This window comes from Sceloporus occidentalis, unplaced genomic scaffold (assembly GCF_023333645.1).
Source record: "Sceloporus occidentalis isolate IW3139 unplaced genomic scaffold, rSceOcc1.0.p SCAF_9, whole genome shotgun sequence".
Classification (NCBI taxonomy): Eukaryota; Metazoa; Chordata; class Lepidosauria; order Squamata; family Phrynosomatidae; genus Sceloporus; species Sceloporus occidentalis.
The window spans coordinates 35,255,517-35,277,109 of record NW_028316989.1 but is presented as its reverse complement, the minus strand read 5'-3'; the positions used below and the strand labels follow the sequence as shown (position 1 = coordinate 35,277,109).

Here is a 21,593-nt window from a genome sequence, read left to right as displayed (position 1 = left end):
TCTACTGAAATGTCTCCAAAATTGCCCTTAAAAATAAAATTGAAAGAAAATACAAAATGAAAATAAAAACATTGCTCATTCCTAATAAAGCGCTTTCATTCTTACATGTACCACTACTTGTGAAATGTAATATCATTACACCCTTGTTACCAAAAAGCGAGGAGTTACTAATTACAGGTAACTATTACTTATAACTAATTTTGTTCTTATTTCTTTAAGAACGAGGGCTGCCTTCTGTGTTCTAGACAAAGGAGAAGGTGTTCTTTCTAAAGCAAGGGGGTGCTCAACAGTTTTGCTAGCCATATGTCCCTCAGACATGTCATGACAGTTTGTTCTAGCCTCACACGCTTCAGGAGAAAACAGAATGTGTGTACCTTTGCAAGGATAAAAGGATCAGGCTGAGATGGCCAAGCATCAAGCACACTACCATCGTGGTATGACAGGACGGACTTGTGCAAACATCACAGACGCTCTAGGACAACAGTGGAGGAGGTTTGTGTGAGTCCTGTAATAAGACATGCAGAAGCTAGAGATGTGAAGATGTGAAGACCCCTGCCCCCCTGGAAAAAAACCCACAATTTTTTGAAGGATGGATATTTTTCCTGGTTCTTTTTCTCCTGAAGCCTTTGTTCTTTAATAATTGGGGGCAAATGAATTATGAAATATTTTTTCTTTAGAATGATACATTTGTAATTTATTTATTTTGTAGAATCATACAGTCATAGATTTGGAAGAGATGCCAAGGGCCATCCAGTCCAACCCCTTTCTGCCATGCAGGAGCTCTCACTCAAAGCATCCCCGACAGATGGCCATCCAGCCTCTGTTTAAAGACCTCCAGGGAAGGAGACTCCACTACACTCCGAGGAAGAGTGTTCCACTGTCAAACAGCGATTACTGTCAGGAAGTTCCTGCTAACATTGAGGTGGAATCTCTTTTCCTGGAGCTTTGTTCCATGTTCTAGTCTCTGAAGCAGCAGAAAACAAGCTGGCTCCCTCCTCAGTAAGTCACCCCCTTCAGATACTTAAACAGGGCTATCATATCACCTCTTAACCTTCTCTTCTCCAGGCTAAATATATCCAGCTCCCTAAGTCTCTCCTCATGGGGCATGATTTCCAGACCTTTCAACATGGACACACTCCAGCTTCTCAATATCCTTTATGAATTGTGGTGCCCAGAACTGGACACAGTATTCCAGGTGAGGACTGACGAAAGCAGAACAGGGTGGCACTATTACTTCCCTTGATCTAGACACTATACTTCTATTGATGCAGCATAAAATCACGCTGGCTTTTTTAGCTGCCGCATCGCACCGTTAACTCATGTTCAACTTGTGGCCTCCTAGATCCCTTTCACATGTAGTATTGGGTTTATATCCCACCTTTCTCCTCTACAAGATCAGCCCTACCATTAGACAGAGAGAAAGCATCAAATTTTAAGGCAATAAATTATTAGTTATTTCATGTGTTACTTTCCTGCCAGGCAGGGTGAGAGGTATGTGAGCGATGTTCTGTCTCATATGCCAAAATAACTTGGCTGGCTTTGGCTACAAGGCACCTTGACTTGGGTGAGTGTGGGGGTGGGTGCCATATGCTTCTCTGCCTTGGACAGCAGAATGTCTTTACCAGGCCTTCAGTGACAGCTCTCCAGGCATTTGGAGATGGTTATCATGTTCCAACATGACCTCCTCTTCTCCAGGCTAAGTGCATGCAGTTCTTTCAGTGTTCCCGCACAGGAGCAGTTTTCACATTTCAGACCATCTTCACCCTCCTGCTCTGCCCAACCCACTCCACAACAGTGGCATCCTCCTCATTGACAACCTCCTGCACTACTCCATACAGAATCCTTACTAGTGGTTTTGTACTAATTTATTTATACTGTAAATAGTAATTCCCATATATCACTGAATGCAATGGTAATAGTTGTGACATAAAAAACTAGCAGAATTCAATTTGTACCTTTAAATTATGATGTCATACACACAAAATAAATGTGTCTGCATATCCATAGTTTCGTGTGGTTGAAGTGAAAATTGGGTAAAATGTGAATTTCTGAAAAAATTATTTTTTTTAATTTAAAAAATTAAAATTTGAAATTTTAACTTCTTTTAAAAAAAACCTGGGGCCTCTTCTTTCTCCTCCCACTGAGCCTCATCCCACTCACACCATCTTTTCAATTTTAAGGAGATACAGGTGAATGCCACATCCCAGTTGTGCCTAAATGCAGATATGTCTGAGGAGCAGCAGTGTCACCTCCCTTAGGATGTCACCTGGTGCGATCCGCACCCCCATAGTGACGCCACCGCTCCACACCATGGCATGGGTCACCCCCTCTCCCAAGACATTTTTTAATTGCTCGCCCCAAAACTGGGAATGCTTCTACATTGTAGCAGTAATGCATTTTGGTTCCACGTTAACTGCCATGGCTCTATCCTACAGAAATCTGTGATTGGAAGTTTTCTGAAACACCTGCACTCTTTGCCAGGGAAGGCTAAAGACCTTGCAAAACTGCAGGCCCTAGGATTCCACAGGTTGGATATACAGCAGTTAAAGTGGTGTCAAACTGCATTATTGTATGTACTCAGCTATAAGTCAACTTCATGTATAATTCGAGGGCAGATTTTTAGGGATTTTGATATGACCCATGGATAAGTTGAGGGTAAAACTTAGGGGCATGAAATAAAGGATTTAAAGGAAAAGGAAAATGATGCCAAAAAACTTACCCAAAAAGGTATAACTGTTTTTGTTCACACTAAAGATGAGATGGATGAGAGAGTAGAGGGAGGTTAATGCTTCCATGACAAATTATATTCTTGCCTTTCACAGAGGATGGTTCCTTTTTATATAAGAAGTAAAGTAGAGTATTTACACTGACCCATGAATACGTTGAAATTTGGGGGCTAATTTTTGACTAAAATTTCTAGACTTATACATGAGTATATACAATATTTCTACGGCATAGATGCACCCCAGAAGTGACTAGAAGTTCACTGTTAGGGGTTTTTTTTGAGGGGGGAGGGAAAAAACCTAGAAAGACACAATTCCCCCCAAATCAGACTTGAAACCTGGAAGTCCACATGCAGTCCATGGGTCTGTGAGTCCCACCTTGGATGTATAGTCTTGTTAAAGTGCAGGATCCAGAGCTGGACACAGTTCAGGGCAGCTACTCAGGATTTGTTAGCCCAAAGCTCCTGTCTCACTCCAACCCATCCTGTCTTCTTCTCCAGAGAAGCACAGTCTTCTTTGGGCATGAAGTTACCATTGACTAATGTCTCAGGTTAAAATGGTCAGTGAGGTATAAGAGTCCCTCTCTGGCTACTAGGTTACTATTGCTCACTGCAGGAGTGTAGCTACTAGTCAGAGGGCCATTAAAGCATTTGCCGATCAGCAGAAGTGCAACAAATTCAATGGTCAACCACAGAAAAAGAAACAGGGAGCAAAGAAATGGGCGGGGGGGGGGGGAACAGAGAGGGGCATGACAAGTTCAATGGACAACCATAGAAAAAGAAACAGGGAGAAAAGAAATTTTAAAAAAGGAAAGAAAAAGAGAAAGACTGACAGAGGAAAAACTCGAGGGGAAAAGTTGGATAATATGTTTGGAGACTATTGTTTAAATTTTCTGTTCTAAAAATAATAACTGAAAACGACATTTTTAAAAATCCATCCATCCTCTAAGAAGTTTAGGGTGATCTTTCTGAACTTTAAATGAAGCTTGAAAAAGTTACTTTTTTTAGTACTGTATATCTCAGAATCCCCCACCTGGCATGGCCAGAGAATCCCCAAAGCAGTCTACCTGAAATCTTAGTATACAAAAGGATCTTGTAGCACCTTTGAGACTAAATGTGTAGAAGGCACTGTAGCATAAGCTTTGCGACTTCTTCTACAGAGTTAGTTTCAAAGGTGCTACAAGATCCCTTTGCATAATGAGATTCCAGACGAACATGGCTATGTCTCTGAATTATACCTGAAATCGCCTTCTTTGGCATGTTCACCATTTGTTATCCCCCGACTTCCAGAATATCAGAAAACAAGTATGTCCCATCTTTTAGACAGCTGTTGAGTTCACTAACCAGTGATATAGTGATAAATTAAGAAGTGTAACTACTGAGCAAGACATTCCCCCACCCAGCGACACTCCCCAAAAGAATTAATCCATATCAACAAACCAGTTCTAGTGGGTCAAAGGCTTCCACGGCTGGTATCCATATTTTTGTGTGGATTTTTCAAGCTATGTGGCCGTGTTCTGGAAGAGTTTATTCCTGACATTTCCCCAGCATCTGTGGCTGGCATCTTTAGGATTCTGTGAAGATGCCAGCCACAGATCCTGGCAAAACATCAGGAATAAACTCTTGCAGAACACGGCCACATAATAACCCCCCCCCCCCCCCACACAAAAACTTACAGTTCTAATAGCTTTCTCCTCCACAAGGAGCAAGTTCTTTGTGAAGTTAAAGGGTCTCAGTTGACCAGTCCATACCAAGCCACCCTAAATATTTTGCGCAAGAGCAGAGATGGCTCATTACAATATATTGCTTTTGAGAATACCTGTTCCCACCCTGCATCTACAGTGAGAAGTGCAGCTAAACTCAGGGAAATGTGAAAGACTAGGGTTGTGATGATGGTGGCAGATAATGGCACCATCCCTGCTATTCAAAAAGTTCCAGTATTTCACCCAGGGCAAATATACCCTAAAGATAATACAGAGATGTAGCCAGGATTTTGGGAAGGGGGGGTCCAGGCTAAGTGCCACCATTATAATGGCACTTGGGCATGGCGGTGAGGGGGCACACACCATTCATTGTATCTAACGGAAGGGGGGGGTCCGGACCCCATGGACCCCCCCCCCAGCTATGTCCCTGTATAATAATTCAGGCTAAATATACCAGCTCTTTTGAACATTCCTCTTAGGATTTAGTTTCCAAACCTTTCTCTTTTCTGGTTGCCCTCATCTGGGGTAAGCTCTGCTTTGCCACTGTTTTTCTCTCAGAGGGTGAAAAGTTACTTTATGGATACCCAGAATCTCCCAACCAGCACTAGCCATGCTAGCTGGGGGATTCTGGAAGTTGGTCCAAAAAAGAGAGAAAATGTCTCTCTTTTGTGAAGTCAAAGGCTTTCATGGCCGGCATCCATAGTTTTTTGTGGGTTTTTCGGGCTATGTGGCCATGTTTCTCTCTTTTACCCGTGTTTAAAATATGGCATCTAGATCTGGCCATGGTTCTTTTCTGCTGTATTCACAATCTGAAGTGAAAAGGGAGCCAGAAATGTATACCTAATCTAACATGCACAATTTAAAGATTATGACTGAACATGCCTTTGCTGTATAATCACTACATCCAGGGAGACTCTGTCATTTGGTACTTGATTTACTGAAGCTCAAATGTGCAGCATCTGAGAAACCATGGCCCTGATACGTCCCTCAGTGACTAGAGTTAAAACAAAGCTATTGACAAATGGCATTTGCATCCCAGATAGATAGATGGATAGAAAGATGGTTCCGTATATCCGTCAAGGGGCTGTGGTCACTTTTCAGTGACTACATAGCTGCCTGTTATTACATATTCAAGGTATCCAAACAGCTTGCACTACTGGCACAATTATATTCAACAGTTTCATGGTCAAACATTTTAGCCATCTATCCATGACCCTCCATACCATCTGGACTGAGGACAACAACAGCAAAATGCAGGGCTAAGACTAACATCTTCCAGTTTAGATTCCCCCCCTCCTGTATTGTTTTTAACACCTGATCAAGAAGCCAGCGGAGCTTCGAAAACTTGCAACATATGTAATGTGCATTTTGGTTGGCCCAATAAAAGTATCACTGTTTTGTGGATTTTGGATGGTGCAGTACTTTGCTACATGGCCAACATGGCTACCCATGGATATGTTTCCTAAGAGGACAGTCAGTGATCTATTAGGAATGCTGGGGATTCTAATGTGGCTTTTCCAAGACCAGAGGAAAACCTTCACATAGGTTGCTAAACCTTAGTGGCCAAAGGGTTGCTTCCATCAGAATAAGGAATTGTAATAGAGATTCACAGGGATTCTCTATTTTCCTCTTTTAAAAAAGGCACAGCAGCAACTGAACTATGTAAAGTATGAAAATCAAGTTGGAAAATCAACTACAAATGAACTTTTAAAAATATAACAACTTTGAAGAGGGGCACTTCATCGCATGCTGCTTTCCATCTCAGGTGACCTCTGCAGAAGGTGTGTAGTAAATCCTTTCTGAGTGTTGTTCCAGACTTTAAGAAAACTATCCACATGGCAGAAACCTATACTTTCAATAGCTCATTGAAAGCTTAGGATAAAAAGAGACTTCATTACACCACTGATATGGAAGCTTCTGGCTAACCTGTCTGTGGCCAAAGAAACTAGTGAATCAGACTTGGGTATGGCTACCAAGGGAGGGGGATAAAGGCATTGCTCTCCCCATGAGAATTCTGCCCCTGTGAAATTTACATTCAGCTCCCACATTTCTTGCATTGCATGGGTTGGGATTTTGAAAATAATTTGTGCCTAGAACTCATGTGTTATGCTGGGTTTGCATTCCCTTAGTTACTTTGACTTCCCTCTTTCTTTGCATGTCTAAATGGATTTCTAAATGATCAGCTGCAATTTTAAGTTACTTCAGTGCTAGAAATTTGGAGACTGGAGGAAAAATTCATTTTGGATGGGAAAGAATTATTATCGGGGGGTGGGGGGGCAGTGTCCTTATCTTGTCCTCCCCAGTAGCTACACTCCTGTAATGAGACAGATTGAAAAAGTGAGCTGGCCATCCCTTCTCCCTTTTTCTTTCCCTCCCGCATTTTTCCTTCATCCTGAAATCTGTTGGAAGAAGGACAGTTTGCTCTTGCCAGAGGTCTAAACTGATCCCAGATCCTCTCAATTCTTCCATTGGAAGAATACTGGAAATTTGGAGAGGGGCTGTGAGAAGCAAAATCTTATCCAATGATTTCTTATTCAGAATGAGTAATTCCAACCCCTGACAAACACACAGTCATGAGCAGCATGATAGAATTCCTAAATCTAATCTATAGGTCACACAATCCAAGACTCCCTGACAACCCTAAAATGTAAATGTTGCTCTGAGATCTGAATCTCACAACCTTAATTTCAGCCATAGTTGAAACCCCAGGGGGCAAATCTCAGCATTAAGGATCAACTTGGTAGGTTTTTTTAAAAAAACAACAAAATAAAACCCAAAACTGTGGCTCTCATACTTTGGATATGAGATGATGCAACTCAATGGAAAAGATAATGCTCAGCAAAATAGAAGGCACTAGGAAAAGTGGAAGACCACATTAGATTTGGATAGTTTCAATCAAGAAGGTCATACCTTTGAATTTGCAAGACCTGAGGCAGAAAGCTGATGCTGGGGGCTCTTGGGGGTCTTTCACTCATAGGATCACCATACGTTGAAGTGGATTTGATGGCGAAGAACAACAACACTGATCCAACAACCAAACCCTAATGCAACAGAGTATCTCAGAAGGGCAAAATACATCAAGGACTAAAGAACTGGGTGCTTCTGAGCAGTTCTTCATCCCAGGGATTTGTTTCCATTTCAGGGAGAAAGGCAGGGTATAAATTCAACAAATAAAAATATAGAACTATGAAATAAATTAAGTACTAGAACAGAACTGGTGGTCCACTCACATATGCACAAAAATCAATTCCTAGTTTCCCCTCTTGCTTTCTTTATTTCAAATAACTTGCAGCTTTCAGGTGTTGTGAAAGATGCTGTCCCATCATCCCCAGTATTGAAGAAAAATTCAAATACCAGTCCGGTTCCATTTTTTACAAGGAAGTAGGGCTACTATTTCATTCTTCCTCTCAAATATCAACATTTATTTGGTCACCCCTGGAGCTAGAATCCCTGGCTGACCTGCAGCAAAATACCCGAGAGCTACCAAAAGATTATGACCAGCTTTTGACTCACTCCTAACATACAAGTTGGGGACACAGTGGCTCAGTGGTTAAGATGCTGACTCTGATGATGGCAACATTGGCAGTCAAGACCCATGTGCCACATGATGGAGTGAGCTCCCATCACTAGTCCCAGCTTCTGCCAACCTACCAGTTTGAAAGCAGGTAAAAGTGCAAGTAGATAAATAGGTACCACTTTGGTGGGAAGGTAACATTGTTCTGTGCAGTCATGCTGGCCACTTGACCCACAGAGTAGACTTGACAACATTGGCTCTTTGGCTAGTCGGACACAACTAGACAATCATGTTAAAGGGGAAACCTTTACCTTTAGCATACAATGGTGTGAATGAATGATACCTGGAGCTGCCAGTTAATGTCTGGAGGTACAGATCAATGCTCAGAACTGTATCTAGTTCTTGATGTAAACAGTGTAGTGCAGTGGCTACAACACACTAGACTGGGCTTTGGGGGATATGGGTTTAAGTCCCTACTCAGCTATGCAACTCATTGGATGATTCTGGTGAATGCCTCTCTCAGCCTGACCTACCTCACAGGGTTCTTGTAAGGATAAAGGAGGAGAAAGAGGATAGCCATGTGATCAACCTTAAGCTCTATAGAGGAAAGACATGATGCAGATGTAAATAAATGCAACCTCCATGGATGTTGTGATCCTTCAAGTAGCCCCCAGCTTATGGCAACCCTATAATGGGGTTTTCTTGGTAAGTTTTGTTCAGAGAAGCTCAGCCATTGCCTTCCTCTGAGGCTGAGAGCATGTTACTTGCCCAAAGTCACCCAGAGGGTTTCATGGCCAAGCTGGGAATCGAACCCCGGTCTCCAAGGTTGCAGTCCAACACTCAAACCACTATGCTATGCTGGCTCTCATACTGGATACTTATTCTCCTTCTGTCTCATCTTTTGGTGCAAAGGATGCTCTTGTCTTGTCAAGGGGCACATGGAATTCTTCTAACCATGGCTGCTACATCCTCCTGTCCTGTGTGCAACTCTGGCTGGCCATGGACATTCAGTGGCTGCCCAGCAGAAGCTGGCATTAGCTTGGGGCACTCTCTTCCAAGGGAAGTGCTGCAGTCAGCTTGCCTCTTTGGATAAATTCTCTGTTCTATTAATAGCAGGCTCTGCTAGTGTGGAGCTGGGACTAGGCCGAGGGGAAGGCAGGGAAGGGAACAGCAAAACAGTGGCCTTGGACCACTGTAGTGGTGGCCCCTGGGAGCAAATGTCCTACACTAGTGGGGGGGGGAGGGGAATCCAAACACACAGAAAGGGCCCTGAAATAAAAGTACTGTAATATCAGGCAGGAGAGAGATGGGATTCACAAAGCAATGCCAGTTATAATCTTTGGCATGACCTTTGCCAAGCTAAAAAGAATGTACATGGCCAAGGCTTGAGAGGAGATAGGACAGCAAAATGGTTGCATTGAAAATGCACAACCAGGCCTGTCTTCCAGAAATTCCTCCAAAAATTGACTCTAGGATAGTCCCCCGTGGGGTTTCCCGTTTTTCCTGGATGAGTGATCGTGTTGAACAAAGTGGAGCCTTTTGTTTAAATGACTCATACAGCTTTGAGTTTCTTTGATTGTCACACAACGATTCTACTGACAATTTTTTTTTGCAGTTATCAGCACACAATTGGGAACACCCACTTAGAGATTACGTCTAAGCTAAGTAGAAATCATGCAGTCTTCCGAGTGTTGTTGGACTACAGCTCCTAGCTTTCCACAGCATTATGCTGGCTAAGGCTAATGGAAGGTATGATCTAACAATGGTAGGAGAGCCCTGCAATTCCCACCCTTGCCTTAGGCAATGGCAGATCAAGGTGGGGCTGCACAGATGCTAACTTGATGTCTACAGATGACTATCATGGGTTTTGCTTGGCAGAATTTACTCTAAGTGAGTTTGCCTTCTTCTAAGGTTGAGAGAAGATGACTTGATCAAATCACCTGGTGAGTTTCCATGGCTGAGCATAGAATTATAGAATCACAGAATTGGAAGAGACTACAAGGGGCATCCAGTCCAACCCCCTGCCATGCAGGAACTCTCAATCAAAGCATCCCCGACAGATGGCCATCCAGCCTCTGTTTAAAGACCTCTAAGGAAGGAGACGCCATAATGTGTTCTACTGTCAAACAGCTCTCACTGTCAAGAAGAAGTTCCTCCTAATGTTGAGGTAGAATCTCTTTTCCTATAGCATACATGCATTGTGCAGTGTTATAGTCTCTGGAGCAGCAGAAAACAAGCTTGCTCCATCCTCAATGTGACACCTCTTCAAATACTTAACCAGGGCTATTACCCTTAACCATCTCTTCTCCAGGCTAAATATATCCAGCTCCCTAAGTCTTTCCACATAATATATGATTTCCAGACCCTTCACCATTTTAGTCACCGTCCTCTGGACATGCTCCAATTTGTCAACATCCTTTTTGAATTGTGGTGGCCAGAACTGGACACAGTATTCCAGGTGAGGCCTGACCAAAGCAGGGATTCTCCCAGTGTCCTGTTCTGACACTTAGACCACTACACCATGCTAATTCTGTAAATGTAGAAACAGCAATATTATTTAAATAGAAATACAATCTATCTCACTAGGGTGGGCAAACAGTGACCAGCTGACCAGCTGTGTGCACCTGCTCAGTTGGCCATCCTGCTGGCAAATGCTGATGGGCCACATCAAGACAGAGAGGCAGCATGATGTAGTGATTTAAGCATTGGACTACAGCTCTGGAGAGCAAGGATCAAATCCTGGCTCGGTCATGCAAACCCACTGGGTGAATTTGGGCACATCACACTCTCTCAGCCTTGAGGATGGCAATGCAAATCCCCTCTGAAGAAACTTGCCATGAAAACCCTAGAATAGATTCACCTTAGGGTCACCATAAGTTGGAAATGACGTGAAGGCACACAGCAGCAACAACGACATCAAGATCCCTGCCAGCCCAGCTTCCACCAGTGTTCTTATTTTTCAACTTGAACTACTTTGGACAGCTCTTCAAATGAAGTATTCCTTCAACCTGGAGCCTCTCCCCAGATACCTCTTTGAACAGAGCAGAAGTAAAGAAGCTGCATTCCTCCAAGTACTGTTAGACTCCAACAACTATTATTCCCAGGCAGCTCAACCAATGGCAGGGGACGAAGGGCACTCAGTCGCATCTGAAGCACCACCAGACTTCCATCTCTGAAACAAAAGGACTCTTGCATAGTCATCCTCTCAGCTCAACCCATTCAAAGAAGAAGGAAAAGGGAAAATGCAGCAAAATACAAGATCTTCCTTGAAGATCAAGGCACTCAAATGAAGGTTGTGCTTGCTTACATTCAGGGAAAATATATTCTCTGTGTATGATGAATGCCCAACTAAACTGTCCTCACCTCCTGTCAGCTGTTTTTCAAAGGGGCCAGGGAAGATGTAACAGGCCACGCAATGCAAGATCGCTTTTGAAAAATGAGACTTCAGAAGATCATGCGCGTGTTCAGAATCACATTTCAGGTTTGAACCCTAGCCTGAACTCCACACCCACATTCAAGCAGAAAGATGTAACACAGCAGTGTACAATACCTCCCTTGAGGAATGATAGAAAGCTGTGGAAGTTAAAGCTTAGACAATCTTCTGGATTTCACATTTAAAGATCAGCCTGAGCCTCTCCCTACCCATGATGATTTCAAAGGGGGCTGGATACAATGCTGAGTCTTAGCCTGAACTTTAATGGGTTAAATGAAGATGTTGAATCAATTTGGGGAATGAGCATCAGTGCCTTGGCTTGCTAGAGTAAAATTTCAAAAAAGATCTCCAAGATACTGAACCATAACCCTCAAAGATTCAGGACCTTGGACAGTTAAAAATGTAAATCTGAATCCTGGAATGACTGCACTTACATTGACATGGAAGCCACTGGATCTAGTCCTGCTTTCTGCTGTCACCCTGGCAACCCTGGCACCCAAATGGGAAACTCACAAAACTACACTTGCACTCTTTTGCTTGTGACCCCCCTAGCAAGTGGTATTCATAAGAATATTGCATTGGATTTTGTTGTTGTGTGCAAGTTATTTATGACTTACGGCGACCCTAAGGCCATACTGGAAGTAATAAATATTGTGATTGGCAGCAAGTGGTGGAAAGGACTTTTCTCAGACAGAGCAGACAACACTGTGTTGCATTCCTCAGTCAGACAATGCAGTCAGCCCTCCATATTCATGGATTTTTTTTTTAATCCATGGATTTACGCATCCATGGCTTGAAAATATTTTTAAAATATATAAATTTCAAAAAGCAAACCTCAGATTTGCCATTTTATAGGAGGGATCCCATTTTACTATGACATATTATTTAATGAGACATAAGCATCTGTGGATTTTGGTGCCCTTAGAAGGTCCTGGAACCATACCCCAGTGGATACCAAGGGCCCACGCTACTCAAAATACTGAGCTCTACTCAGAGAATTGCTAGAGTAGATCATACTGATCACAATGCCACCCTGAGCACATTTGGTTGTGTCTGATTTCAGAAAGGAATCAAGGTTGGGCCTGGTCAAGACTTCAGTAGCAAATCAGCAAGGAATATCAAGGATCCCCAGGTTGGTTTGGGGCCCTCTTAAAACCCTGGAGTGAACTGCTGGTCAGAGCTTGCAATAATAAGCTAGATGGACCAATGGTCTGATTTGGTATAAGGATACTTCCTATGCACGCATGTATTGGGCTAGGTGATTCTCAAACTCTGGTCCTCCAGATGTTTTGGACTTCAGCTCCTAGAAGCCTCAGCCATCTTGTCCAACGGTCTGGGATTCTGAGAGCTGCAGTCCAAACCCCCTTGAAGGCCAGAGTTTGGAAATCACTGCAGTCAAATAGTCTGGGAACTCTATGTTCCTAAGCTTTTAAAAACTGGAAAGAAAAATCATTAGGATAAGTAGTCCATGCTGAAGTATCCCCCTGGCCACAAATGTCACCTGAAATAGAAAGAAAACAGTTTGCACAAAGGTGATTCTTAACACCAATCACCTATTTGAAACCTCACATATAAAGGTTAACTTATAAGTTACTGTAACAGTTAACTTATAGGAAGAAGACCTATGTAACTTATGTGCCATGAGCCACATGAAACCCCTGGGGCTGTTTCTGTGACCCCAAGGATCCCCCCAACTTTTATTTTGCTCTGAAATGTCCCAAAATGATCTCTATGATCTCTATGGGGTGGTGAGAGTATTTCCATCATATTTGGGTCTCTCTTGTATCCCCCTGAGTTCAAAACTAAGGTTGGGAGAATAAAACTACTTTTTAAAATCCCTTTTTGTTTGTTTGTTTAAACTAGTGTGCGCGCGCACGTGTGTGTGTCTGTGTTTGCATTAATACTACACCAACACAGGACGAACTCAGAAAATTATGTAGCAAAATGCAATTCAGATGTTATGGCTGCTTGCTTAGCATAGTTGTTCTTTAAAAAAGTGCTTTTTAAAAGCAAATTGTTTTGGGTTGAACTTAATTGATGGATTTGTTTCTGAATGGCATTTCTTGCAGAATAAAATTAAGTGATTCAAAAGAAGCAACTGACAAGGGATACCAGTCTAACAATGAGCAAGTGCCAAAAGACCGATAAAGTTAAAATGCTTCAGTTCAGTTGTTCCAGTAAGAGGGATGGAAAAGCATACTAACAGTCAGATAATATATAATATAATATAATATAATATAATATAATATAATATAATATAATATAATATAATAATATACAAGGAGAAAATATTATATTTCACTCATAAACATGTACTAGAAATATATGTGTGGGATGATCTATCTGTAGGTCATGTTTCAAAAAAGAAAAGTTTAACCATCCTAATTACAATTGTGCAACATAACATGTCGTAAGGGCATTAATAAGTAAATGCATCAGTTTTCAGTGTGTGCCCATACATGGGCACCAACTTCAAACCAACTCACAGTCCCACGGAGAAATAACTCCCTTTCAAAACACATGTGCTCCCTCCATGCTCAAAGGGCACAACACACACCTATTCATCACAAGTCACGATCCTTGCCACCTCTCTCCATGAATGCAGAGGATGAATCATATATACTTACACAAGGAGGCACAAAGTGTAGAAAGCTCTTTCTGAAGATGGCTTTCCAGTTCAAACCAACTCATTTGTAATCCATACTAGAAAAACGACATATAAGCCAGGTATCTATGTCCCCTCTTTTTATGCTGTTGCTTGAAAAATATTTAATGACCATGGGGATGACAGCTTGGAGGATTCCCTCCCTGAAATAACCAACTAAGAGGCAAACTTGGTACCCAAGGTTCTCACCTCCTCTGGCATGAACGAGTATGGCTTTGTACTCTCTCTGTTTCTCCATCCCACTCACCTCTCAGATTAATATGGATAGACAAAGCCTATCCCTAGGGGATGCAGTCAAAAGCTGAAACATCTTGATGCACCCAACAGCTACCTTAGAAAGGGACACACACACAAAGACCTTGAAGCCTCCTCAGCAAATCCTCTATATATTCAAGCTGTGTGAGGGGGAGGCAAAAGGGCTGTGCTAGCTGGCTCTGCTGCTCTGTCTTGTCCCTAACAGTTAGCTCCATTCCCTCTGCTATGTCATCTGCCATCCACTCCCTCGGCTGTATCCCTGCTAGCTGGCTCTGCTGCTCTGTCTTGACCCTAGCAGCCATCTGACTCAGTGGCGTCACTAGGGGTATGCAGGGTGTATAGACCGCACCAGGTGACACCCTATGGCAGGGTGACACCACTGCTCCTCAGACATCTGCATTTTGGCAGAAATGGGCTGTGGCATTTACCTGTATCTCCTTAAAATGTTGAAGAGACGGGGTGAGGCTCAGTGGGAGAGGAAAGGAAAGGCCCCAGGTTTTTTTTTTTTTAAATAAAATTTCAAGTTTTAATTCAACTTTTTCTTATTTTTAATTATTTTTAGGTTCTTTAAAAACATCACATTTTACCAAATTTTAACTTTAACCACATGAAACTATGCATATGTAAACATATATTTTGTTCTTTCAGTTGGTCTCAAAGGTGCTACAAGTTCTCTCTACGTACTGATTCTACAGACTAACATGGCTGTATCTTTGGGTTCTATATTTATTCTCTGTGTATGATATTGTCATTTAAAAGTAAAATTTAATTTTGCTAGTTGTTGATATAACAACTATTACCATGGCATTCACTAATATGAGAATTATGATTTATACATAAATTAGTACAAAGAACATATCTAAGGATTCTGTATGGTGTGGTGTGGGAGGAGGTCAATCGTGTGTGTGTGTGTGTTTATGACATCATGAGATAACGCAAAAGGTGACACCAACCTTAGTGATGCCATTGGTTCCACTCACCTGCTATGTCCCTGCCATGTGGCTCCACTCCCTCTGGTGTATCCAAAAACAGAAAATCTAACGCCCTGCACCCTGATTTCTTGCTGCAGTTATTGTTAATCATTGTTTAATATTTTAAATTATGTTTTATATTGTAATCTGTTTAATTGTATTTGAAGGGGGGAGGTGGGATTGGTGACATGGAACGCTATATTTTAATGCTGTAAGCCGCCCCGGTTGTATTGTGCAGGGGGGATGATGATGATGATGATGATGATGATGATGATGATGATGATGATGATAATCCCTGCTGGCTGGCTCTGCTGCTCTGTTGTTTCTGTACCAGGGAGTTCCACTCCTTGTGGGCTGGCTTTGCCTCTTCTGTTATGTTTCTGCTAGCTGGCTCCACTCCTTCTGCTATGTCCCTACCAGTTGTATCCACCCCCAGCCCCATCCTCACACCTCGTCTTATCTCTGCTGGCTGGCTTGCTGTGTCCCTGTCATCTGGGTCCATTCCCTCTGATGAAACCCTGCTGACGGCTCTGCTGCTCTGTTGTGTCCCTGCCAGCTAACTCTGCCCTCTCTCTTGTGCCCCTTGCTTGCTGGCTGGATCCACCCGCTCTGTTTTGTCTCTGCTGGCTGGCTCTGCCCACTCTCTTGTTTCCCTGCTGCCTGACACCCTGCTACTCTCCATATGTTGGGGTGGGATGTCTGAAACAAGGAGCTTGCGATCTTTGTGTAGGCCTGCTGCATCATTCAGTAGACTCGGGCAGCTGCCTTGGAGAGGTGATGCTGGCTAGCAACAACTGAGGCCTCATTCACATTTAACCGAAACAAGGCAAAAAACCCTCACTCACACATTCTGGGTTTGTTATCACCATGGAACTGCATCTTTCCAGGAACCACATCTCTGTGACTTCAGTTGTTCACACATGTGAAGACCCTTCCCTTGTCCTCGCACTGACTGGCACACCTCAGCTGGACACGGGGGGGGGGGGGGGGTCAGCATCCCTTTTTCTCTCCCCCTTTTCTTCTCTCTTTCCTCTTTTCTCCCCACCAGTGGCTGTTCTACTGGGGAAGGGGTGGTGTTTTCTTGACCGTATGGGCTGTCAATGATGTGAATGCATTCAAAAACCCATTAAAGGCATGGAGAGTTTTATCCTGAGTCTATTCAGGTCTATTCACATCATTGTTCACACAGCTGATGATGCAAATCTTTTGTTAAAAAATCAGGGAAAAGCCCGGTATTGATTATCTGGGGGTAAGTTGGTTTTTTGGCAGCATGTGAACAACAAAGATTCATTCCAAATTCATCCTGGATTATTTTCATCCTGAAACACTCTGGCTGTTACTCCCAGGATCCTCTCAACTGATGCTATCGGTCGAGAACACAGCTCTGTGGAGTGACAGATTCATGCAAGAGCTACCTGAGTTATAGTTTCCAGTGGGGTGAGCAACAGTGCCTGGCCTGGAAGCCAATTTCCAGCATTCCCCAAGAGCCAGACCGATAATCTAAAATGCCAAGAAAATAAGTATTGTCTTGGAGACTTCCAGAAAGGCCAGTTCACCTGTTTTGCAGTGGCCAAGCAAAGACAGCTCTAGGGAGTTGGGAGAGATCAAGGCCATGAAAACAGCCTTGAAAACACATGTGACTTTAAGAAGTCATGTGTGGCTCCAGAGCTATGCTTTGCTCACAATTAGTTTTAGGTCTCAGCTCCAATTTACGGCAACTCTACCTAAGGCTTTTCATGGCCAGATTTATTCAGAATCTTGGCATAGCCCTCCTCCAAGGCTGAGAGAGTGTGATTTATCCAGTTACTCAGTGGGTTTCCATGACTGTGTGGGCATTTGAACCCTGGTTTCCTGGAGTCCTAGTCTAACACTCAAACCAGTAGACCTTACTGGTTGTCTACAGATTACAAGAGACCTCTTGGGGAGCCAGCATGGTGTAGTGATTTGAGTGTTAGACTACAACTCAGGAGATCAGGGTTTGAATTCCGCTTGGCCATGGAAAGCCACTGGGTAACCTTTGGCAAGTCACACTTTCTCAGCCTTAGAGGAAGGCAAATCCAGTCCCCCTCTGAACAAATCTTGCCAAGAAAACCCTGTGACGGGGTTGCCTTAGGGCTGCCATAAACTGGATATGACTTGAAGGCACACAACAACAACTAAATAAAAACCAGCAGAACAAAATGTCAAGTTACATATAATTGTCAGAGTACTATACTCCCTTTTGATTTTCCCCCTTTGTCTGAATTGTAAAATCATAGAGTTGGGAAGAGACCACAGGAAGACATAACCAAAGCACTCCCAACAGATGGCCATCCAGCCTCTCCTTTAATACCTCCAAAGGAGGAGACTCCACTATACTTTGAGATGACATGATGGCCATGTTTAAATATTTGAAGGGAGAAATATGGAAGAAAGAGCAAGCTTGTTTTCTGCTGCTCCTGAGAGTAAGTTATGGAGCAATGGATTCAAACTACCACCAAAACATTAGGAGGAACTTCCTAACAGTAGGAGCTGTTCGACAGTGGAACACAGTCCCTCAGAAAGTGGTGGAGTCTCCTTCTTTGGAGGTTTTTTTTAAAACAGAGGCTGGATGGCCATCTGTTGAGGGTGCTTTCTTTGTGTATTCCTGCATGGCAAGGGGCTGGACTCGATGGCCCTTGGGGTCTATTCCAACTCTATGGGAGATGTGGTCTAAGGAAATAATTTTTCCAAGTTGTGGTGCAAGATACCATCCCTTGGTCTTCACTATACCCCTTAACTCCACAGTACCCCAAAGAGCACCTAAATCCCCTCTCTTCAGAAGGCTGTCACATTATGAAAACCTCTGGTTCAGAATTTGATTCTGATCTCCAAGCAGCATTTGGAAGAGACAAAAAAAGTGTACTTGTGCATATATCTTGCAGGAACCACAGTATTCAGAGTTGACTCACACAGTAACAAAAGTTGGTGGACAAACGTGATATCTAGGGCAGACGTATCCCAAATGTGATGCGAAGATAAAGAGAGGAAGCGATTGTTTGGGAAACACAAAGCAGACTCTGTACTAAACCCTTACAAGGTTATGGACCATGTAACGTCACTGCCTGCTAAGTGAGAGCTATCTGGAGCATTGCTTTTCCTGGATAATATTTGGACAAATGAGAAACACCACAACATCGTCTTCAGATTGATGCCATAATGGAAGAGAGCGTCAATGCCAATTAAATTTTGGCATGTCCTACAGTGACTTCTGTGAGCAATGTCAGTGGGAGCTAGAATGACCTACGGCAGATTTATCAAAGAAACAAAATAAAAAAAATGGGTTTACATGCAAATAAAAATTAAGGAAACCATGTGAAGGCACACAACAACAACAACAACAAATAGCATGAATATAAACTCACAGTGCTTAATAACCGTTAACTTATTCAAAAATTAGGGAAGGCTACAAGTCGGACATATAATCCAAATTCTTGTTGCCTCTCTGGTTTGTTTTGTGTCCGTGTGTGTCTATGTGTGTCTGTAGTGTGGAAGAGAGGGTATGAAAGAGAGGGGCTGAGGAATAAATGGGTGGGGAAAATTTTGAAAAATATTGAGGAATAATACTAGAAAACGGGAGGGGAAAATTTCAAAAAATATTTTCCAACTCTGCTCTGGTCTCTTGTCACACACACCAAAACTCATGCTTGCTACTTGCTCACTACAGATTCGACCACCGCCATCCCATACTGCCCAGGTCTGAGGTCAACTTTGCAGGAGGGATTTCCTGCATTGTCCAATTCATTTCTTGCCTAGCATCCTCCCTCCAGCTTCAGCCACACCTTCACTGCTGGCTTCCATCTTCCATGCCCTGCCTCTGTGCATTGTGGAGTTCAAGGCGTGGGATGGAGATTGGAACACACCACCCGAAAGAGATGGAGAGAGGGGAGCTGTTAAAGGCTCGTCATCATTGAGTAAAGCCTGTAAGAGCCTTGCTTTGGACCCAGTGGCTCACCTGCCCTCCATTTTGAATGCACACACACATATATAAACATGCACCAGCCACACCCACATGGGAATCTGTGTATGTGAAGGGGGAGGACTCCTTCTTCTCTGCCACCCACTGGCCAGATGCAAACTATTCAGGATGCTCACTCCCTTGCCACCCCTTCAAAGCCCAAGATGCCAGCTTCACCCTATGAACGTCCATGCTTGTGCCCCAAAAGCACCCAAACGATGGCATCAGGAACATCCTTTGCATACATGCATGCATGCCTTGGCCACAACTGTCACTCTCCAGGCTGCTACAGACACAAGGGGGCATGTGCCCCACTGCACAGCTGGACCATCACCCCATGCTCCTTAGCAAGGGGGGGAGTAGCACATTTTCTAAGGCACACAGGCGAGCATTTTCTTTCTTCTTTCGCATCAGTTGGAGTAAAAAAACCAAAAACCAGCTCCACCCTAATACATCACAAAAAAGAGATTTCTACCACCCCCACTTATCCGGATTGCACCCTCCATGCCACACAATGTTCAGTCCCAGTCTTACTCCCCCAGTTCAGCAGGAAGCCACCCCTCACAACCACACACACCAGGGATGCCAAAGCCTTTTCCATACAAATCTCTAAACAACACCCTCCTTCCCCCCAAAACACAGAGAAAAGATCCTCTAGGGAGGGGCCCTACCATCTGGCAGGTCTTATACCAAGAGGGCAGGGAGCTGAAGTGGTAGACAGCTCCAGGGAGGCCTGGGGTGTGTGTTCGGGAACAGCTGGCTTTCTCTCTTGGCTCTCCAAACAAAGGCCACACAAGACAAAGGAGAAGGAAGGAAGGAAGGAAGGATGGAAGGAAGGAAGGAAGGAAGGAAGGAAGGAAGGAGAGAGAGCATTGTGTGCATGTGTGCTGGAGAGGGGGGATGAGAAGCGATGGAAGCAAAAGACCCTACCTCGATGCAGAGGAACTTGGAGCCAGCTGGCATCCACACAAGGGGTACCCGGCTGGCAGGAGGGAGCAGAAGCTGGGGCAATTGCATGGTCCCCACCTCCTTCAGCTGCTTCCACTGGCGCTTTTTGGAGGAGGCTGAGCCACATAGGCAGGCAGGCACACACACCACTCATACACACACACTTGCTGGCTGGCTCTCACACAGGCACAGGCGCGCATGCACACACACAGGCACAGGCACACAGAGAGAGCTGTGCTGCTGAATTCATCACAGTGTCAGCCACTGGCAGGGATGGCTGGGGGATGGGTGGGCGTGAGGAAGAGCTCCCAGTCTTGCCAAGGCAAGTGCAGCTGGCTGCTTGGGGGGAGAAAGATCCCCCTGCCCCTTCCCTCCCTCCTTCTCCCAGCATTTCCATTCTGTGCATGGCTTGTGTTTGTAGTTAGCTCCCTCAACTCCAACTCATGATGCCACTGTGCATGAGACACCTCCAAGACACTCATGGCAGGGGGTTGGACTGGATGGCCCTTGCGGTCTCGTCCAACTCTGATTCTATGACTTCCACTGCTCTGTTCAGTCCCTAAAACCCATGCCTCCCCCATTATCTGACATTCAGTCTTCTTCTTCTACCCTCTACCTTTCCTAGCCTTTTCCAATGAGCCATGCCTTCTCATTTTGTGGCCAAAGTACAACAGCCTCAGTTTGGTCATGCTGGCTTCTAGGGAGAGTTCAGGCTGCTTGACCCATTGGTTTGTCTTCCTGGCTGTCCATGGTACAGTGGACCCTTGTAATACGCTGGGGTTTGGTTCCAAGATCCCCTGTGGATAACAAACTCCATGTATGCTCAAGTCCCATTAAATATAATGGTATAGCAAAATGGTGTCCCTTATAAAAAATGGAAACTCAAGGTTTGATATTTGAAATTTATACTTTTTTTTTTAACATTTTCAAACCATGGATGCTTGAATCTGTGTATAAAAAAATCCATGTATAAGAAGGGCCAACTGTATCTTGAGCACTCTTCTCCAGCACCACATCTTGAATGCATTGGCTTTCTTTCTGTCTGCTTCCTTTACTGTCCAAATCTCACATCTATACACGATGATGAGGAATACAATATCTTGAACAATTCTGACTTTAGTGCTCAGTTGTGTATCTTTACTATTCAGGATCTTTTTCTAGTTCTTTCATAGCTGCCCTTCCCATCCCTAGTTTTCTTGTTTCTTGACTGCAGTCATGATTCTTGTCAATGTTTGGCCTAGGTATGGGATTTTTTTTATTTTATTTTTTACTATTTTGATTTCCTCATTGTCCAGATTGAATTTATGTATTTCTTCTAGGATCAATACATGTGCATGGCTACCTTTTTGCAAACTGACTGAAACCTGGACAGGACTCCTGTACTTTTAATGGTTGTGCAGAAGAGG

General features: G+C 43.6%; 1 protein-coding gene and 1 pseudogene across 9 annotated transcripts in view; one reads left to right on the top strand and one right to left on the bottom strand.

Annotated features, from left to right (window-relative positions):
- LOC149307250 (uncharacterized) overlaps positions 1-15,823 on the top strand; it is a 35,900-nt pseudogene extending 20,077 nt beyond the window's left edge.
- LOC149307249 (CUGBP Elav-like family member 4) overlaps positions 1-21,593 on the bottom strand; it is a 199,471-nt gene that overhangs the window by 90,583 nt on the left and 87,295 nt on the right. For 2 of the 9 annotated variants that reach the window (XM_089538739.1, XM_089538740.1), the window contains exon 1: positions 20,170-20,360. The exons of 6 other annotated variants lie outside the window; for them this stretch is intronic. In XM_089538739.1, coding sequence (XP_089394865.1) covers positions 20,170-20,256 — 87 coding nt within the window. In that variant the 5' untranslated portion in view covers positions 20,257-20,360. Of the gene's footprint in view, positions 1-20,169; positions 20,361-21,593 lie in introns of those variants that run through there. One more of the 9 variants, XM_089538741.1, reaches the window with a different exon arrangement.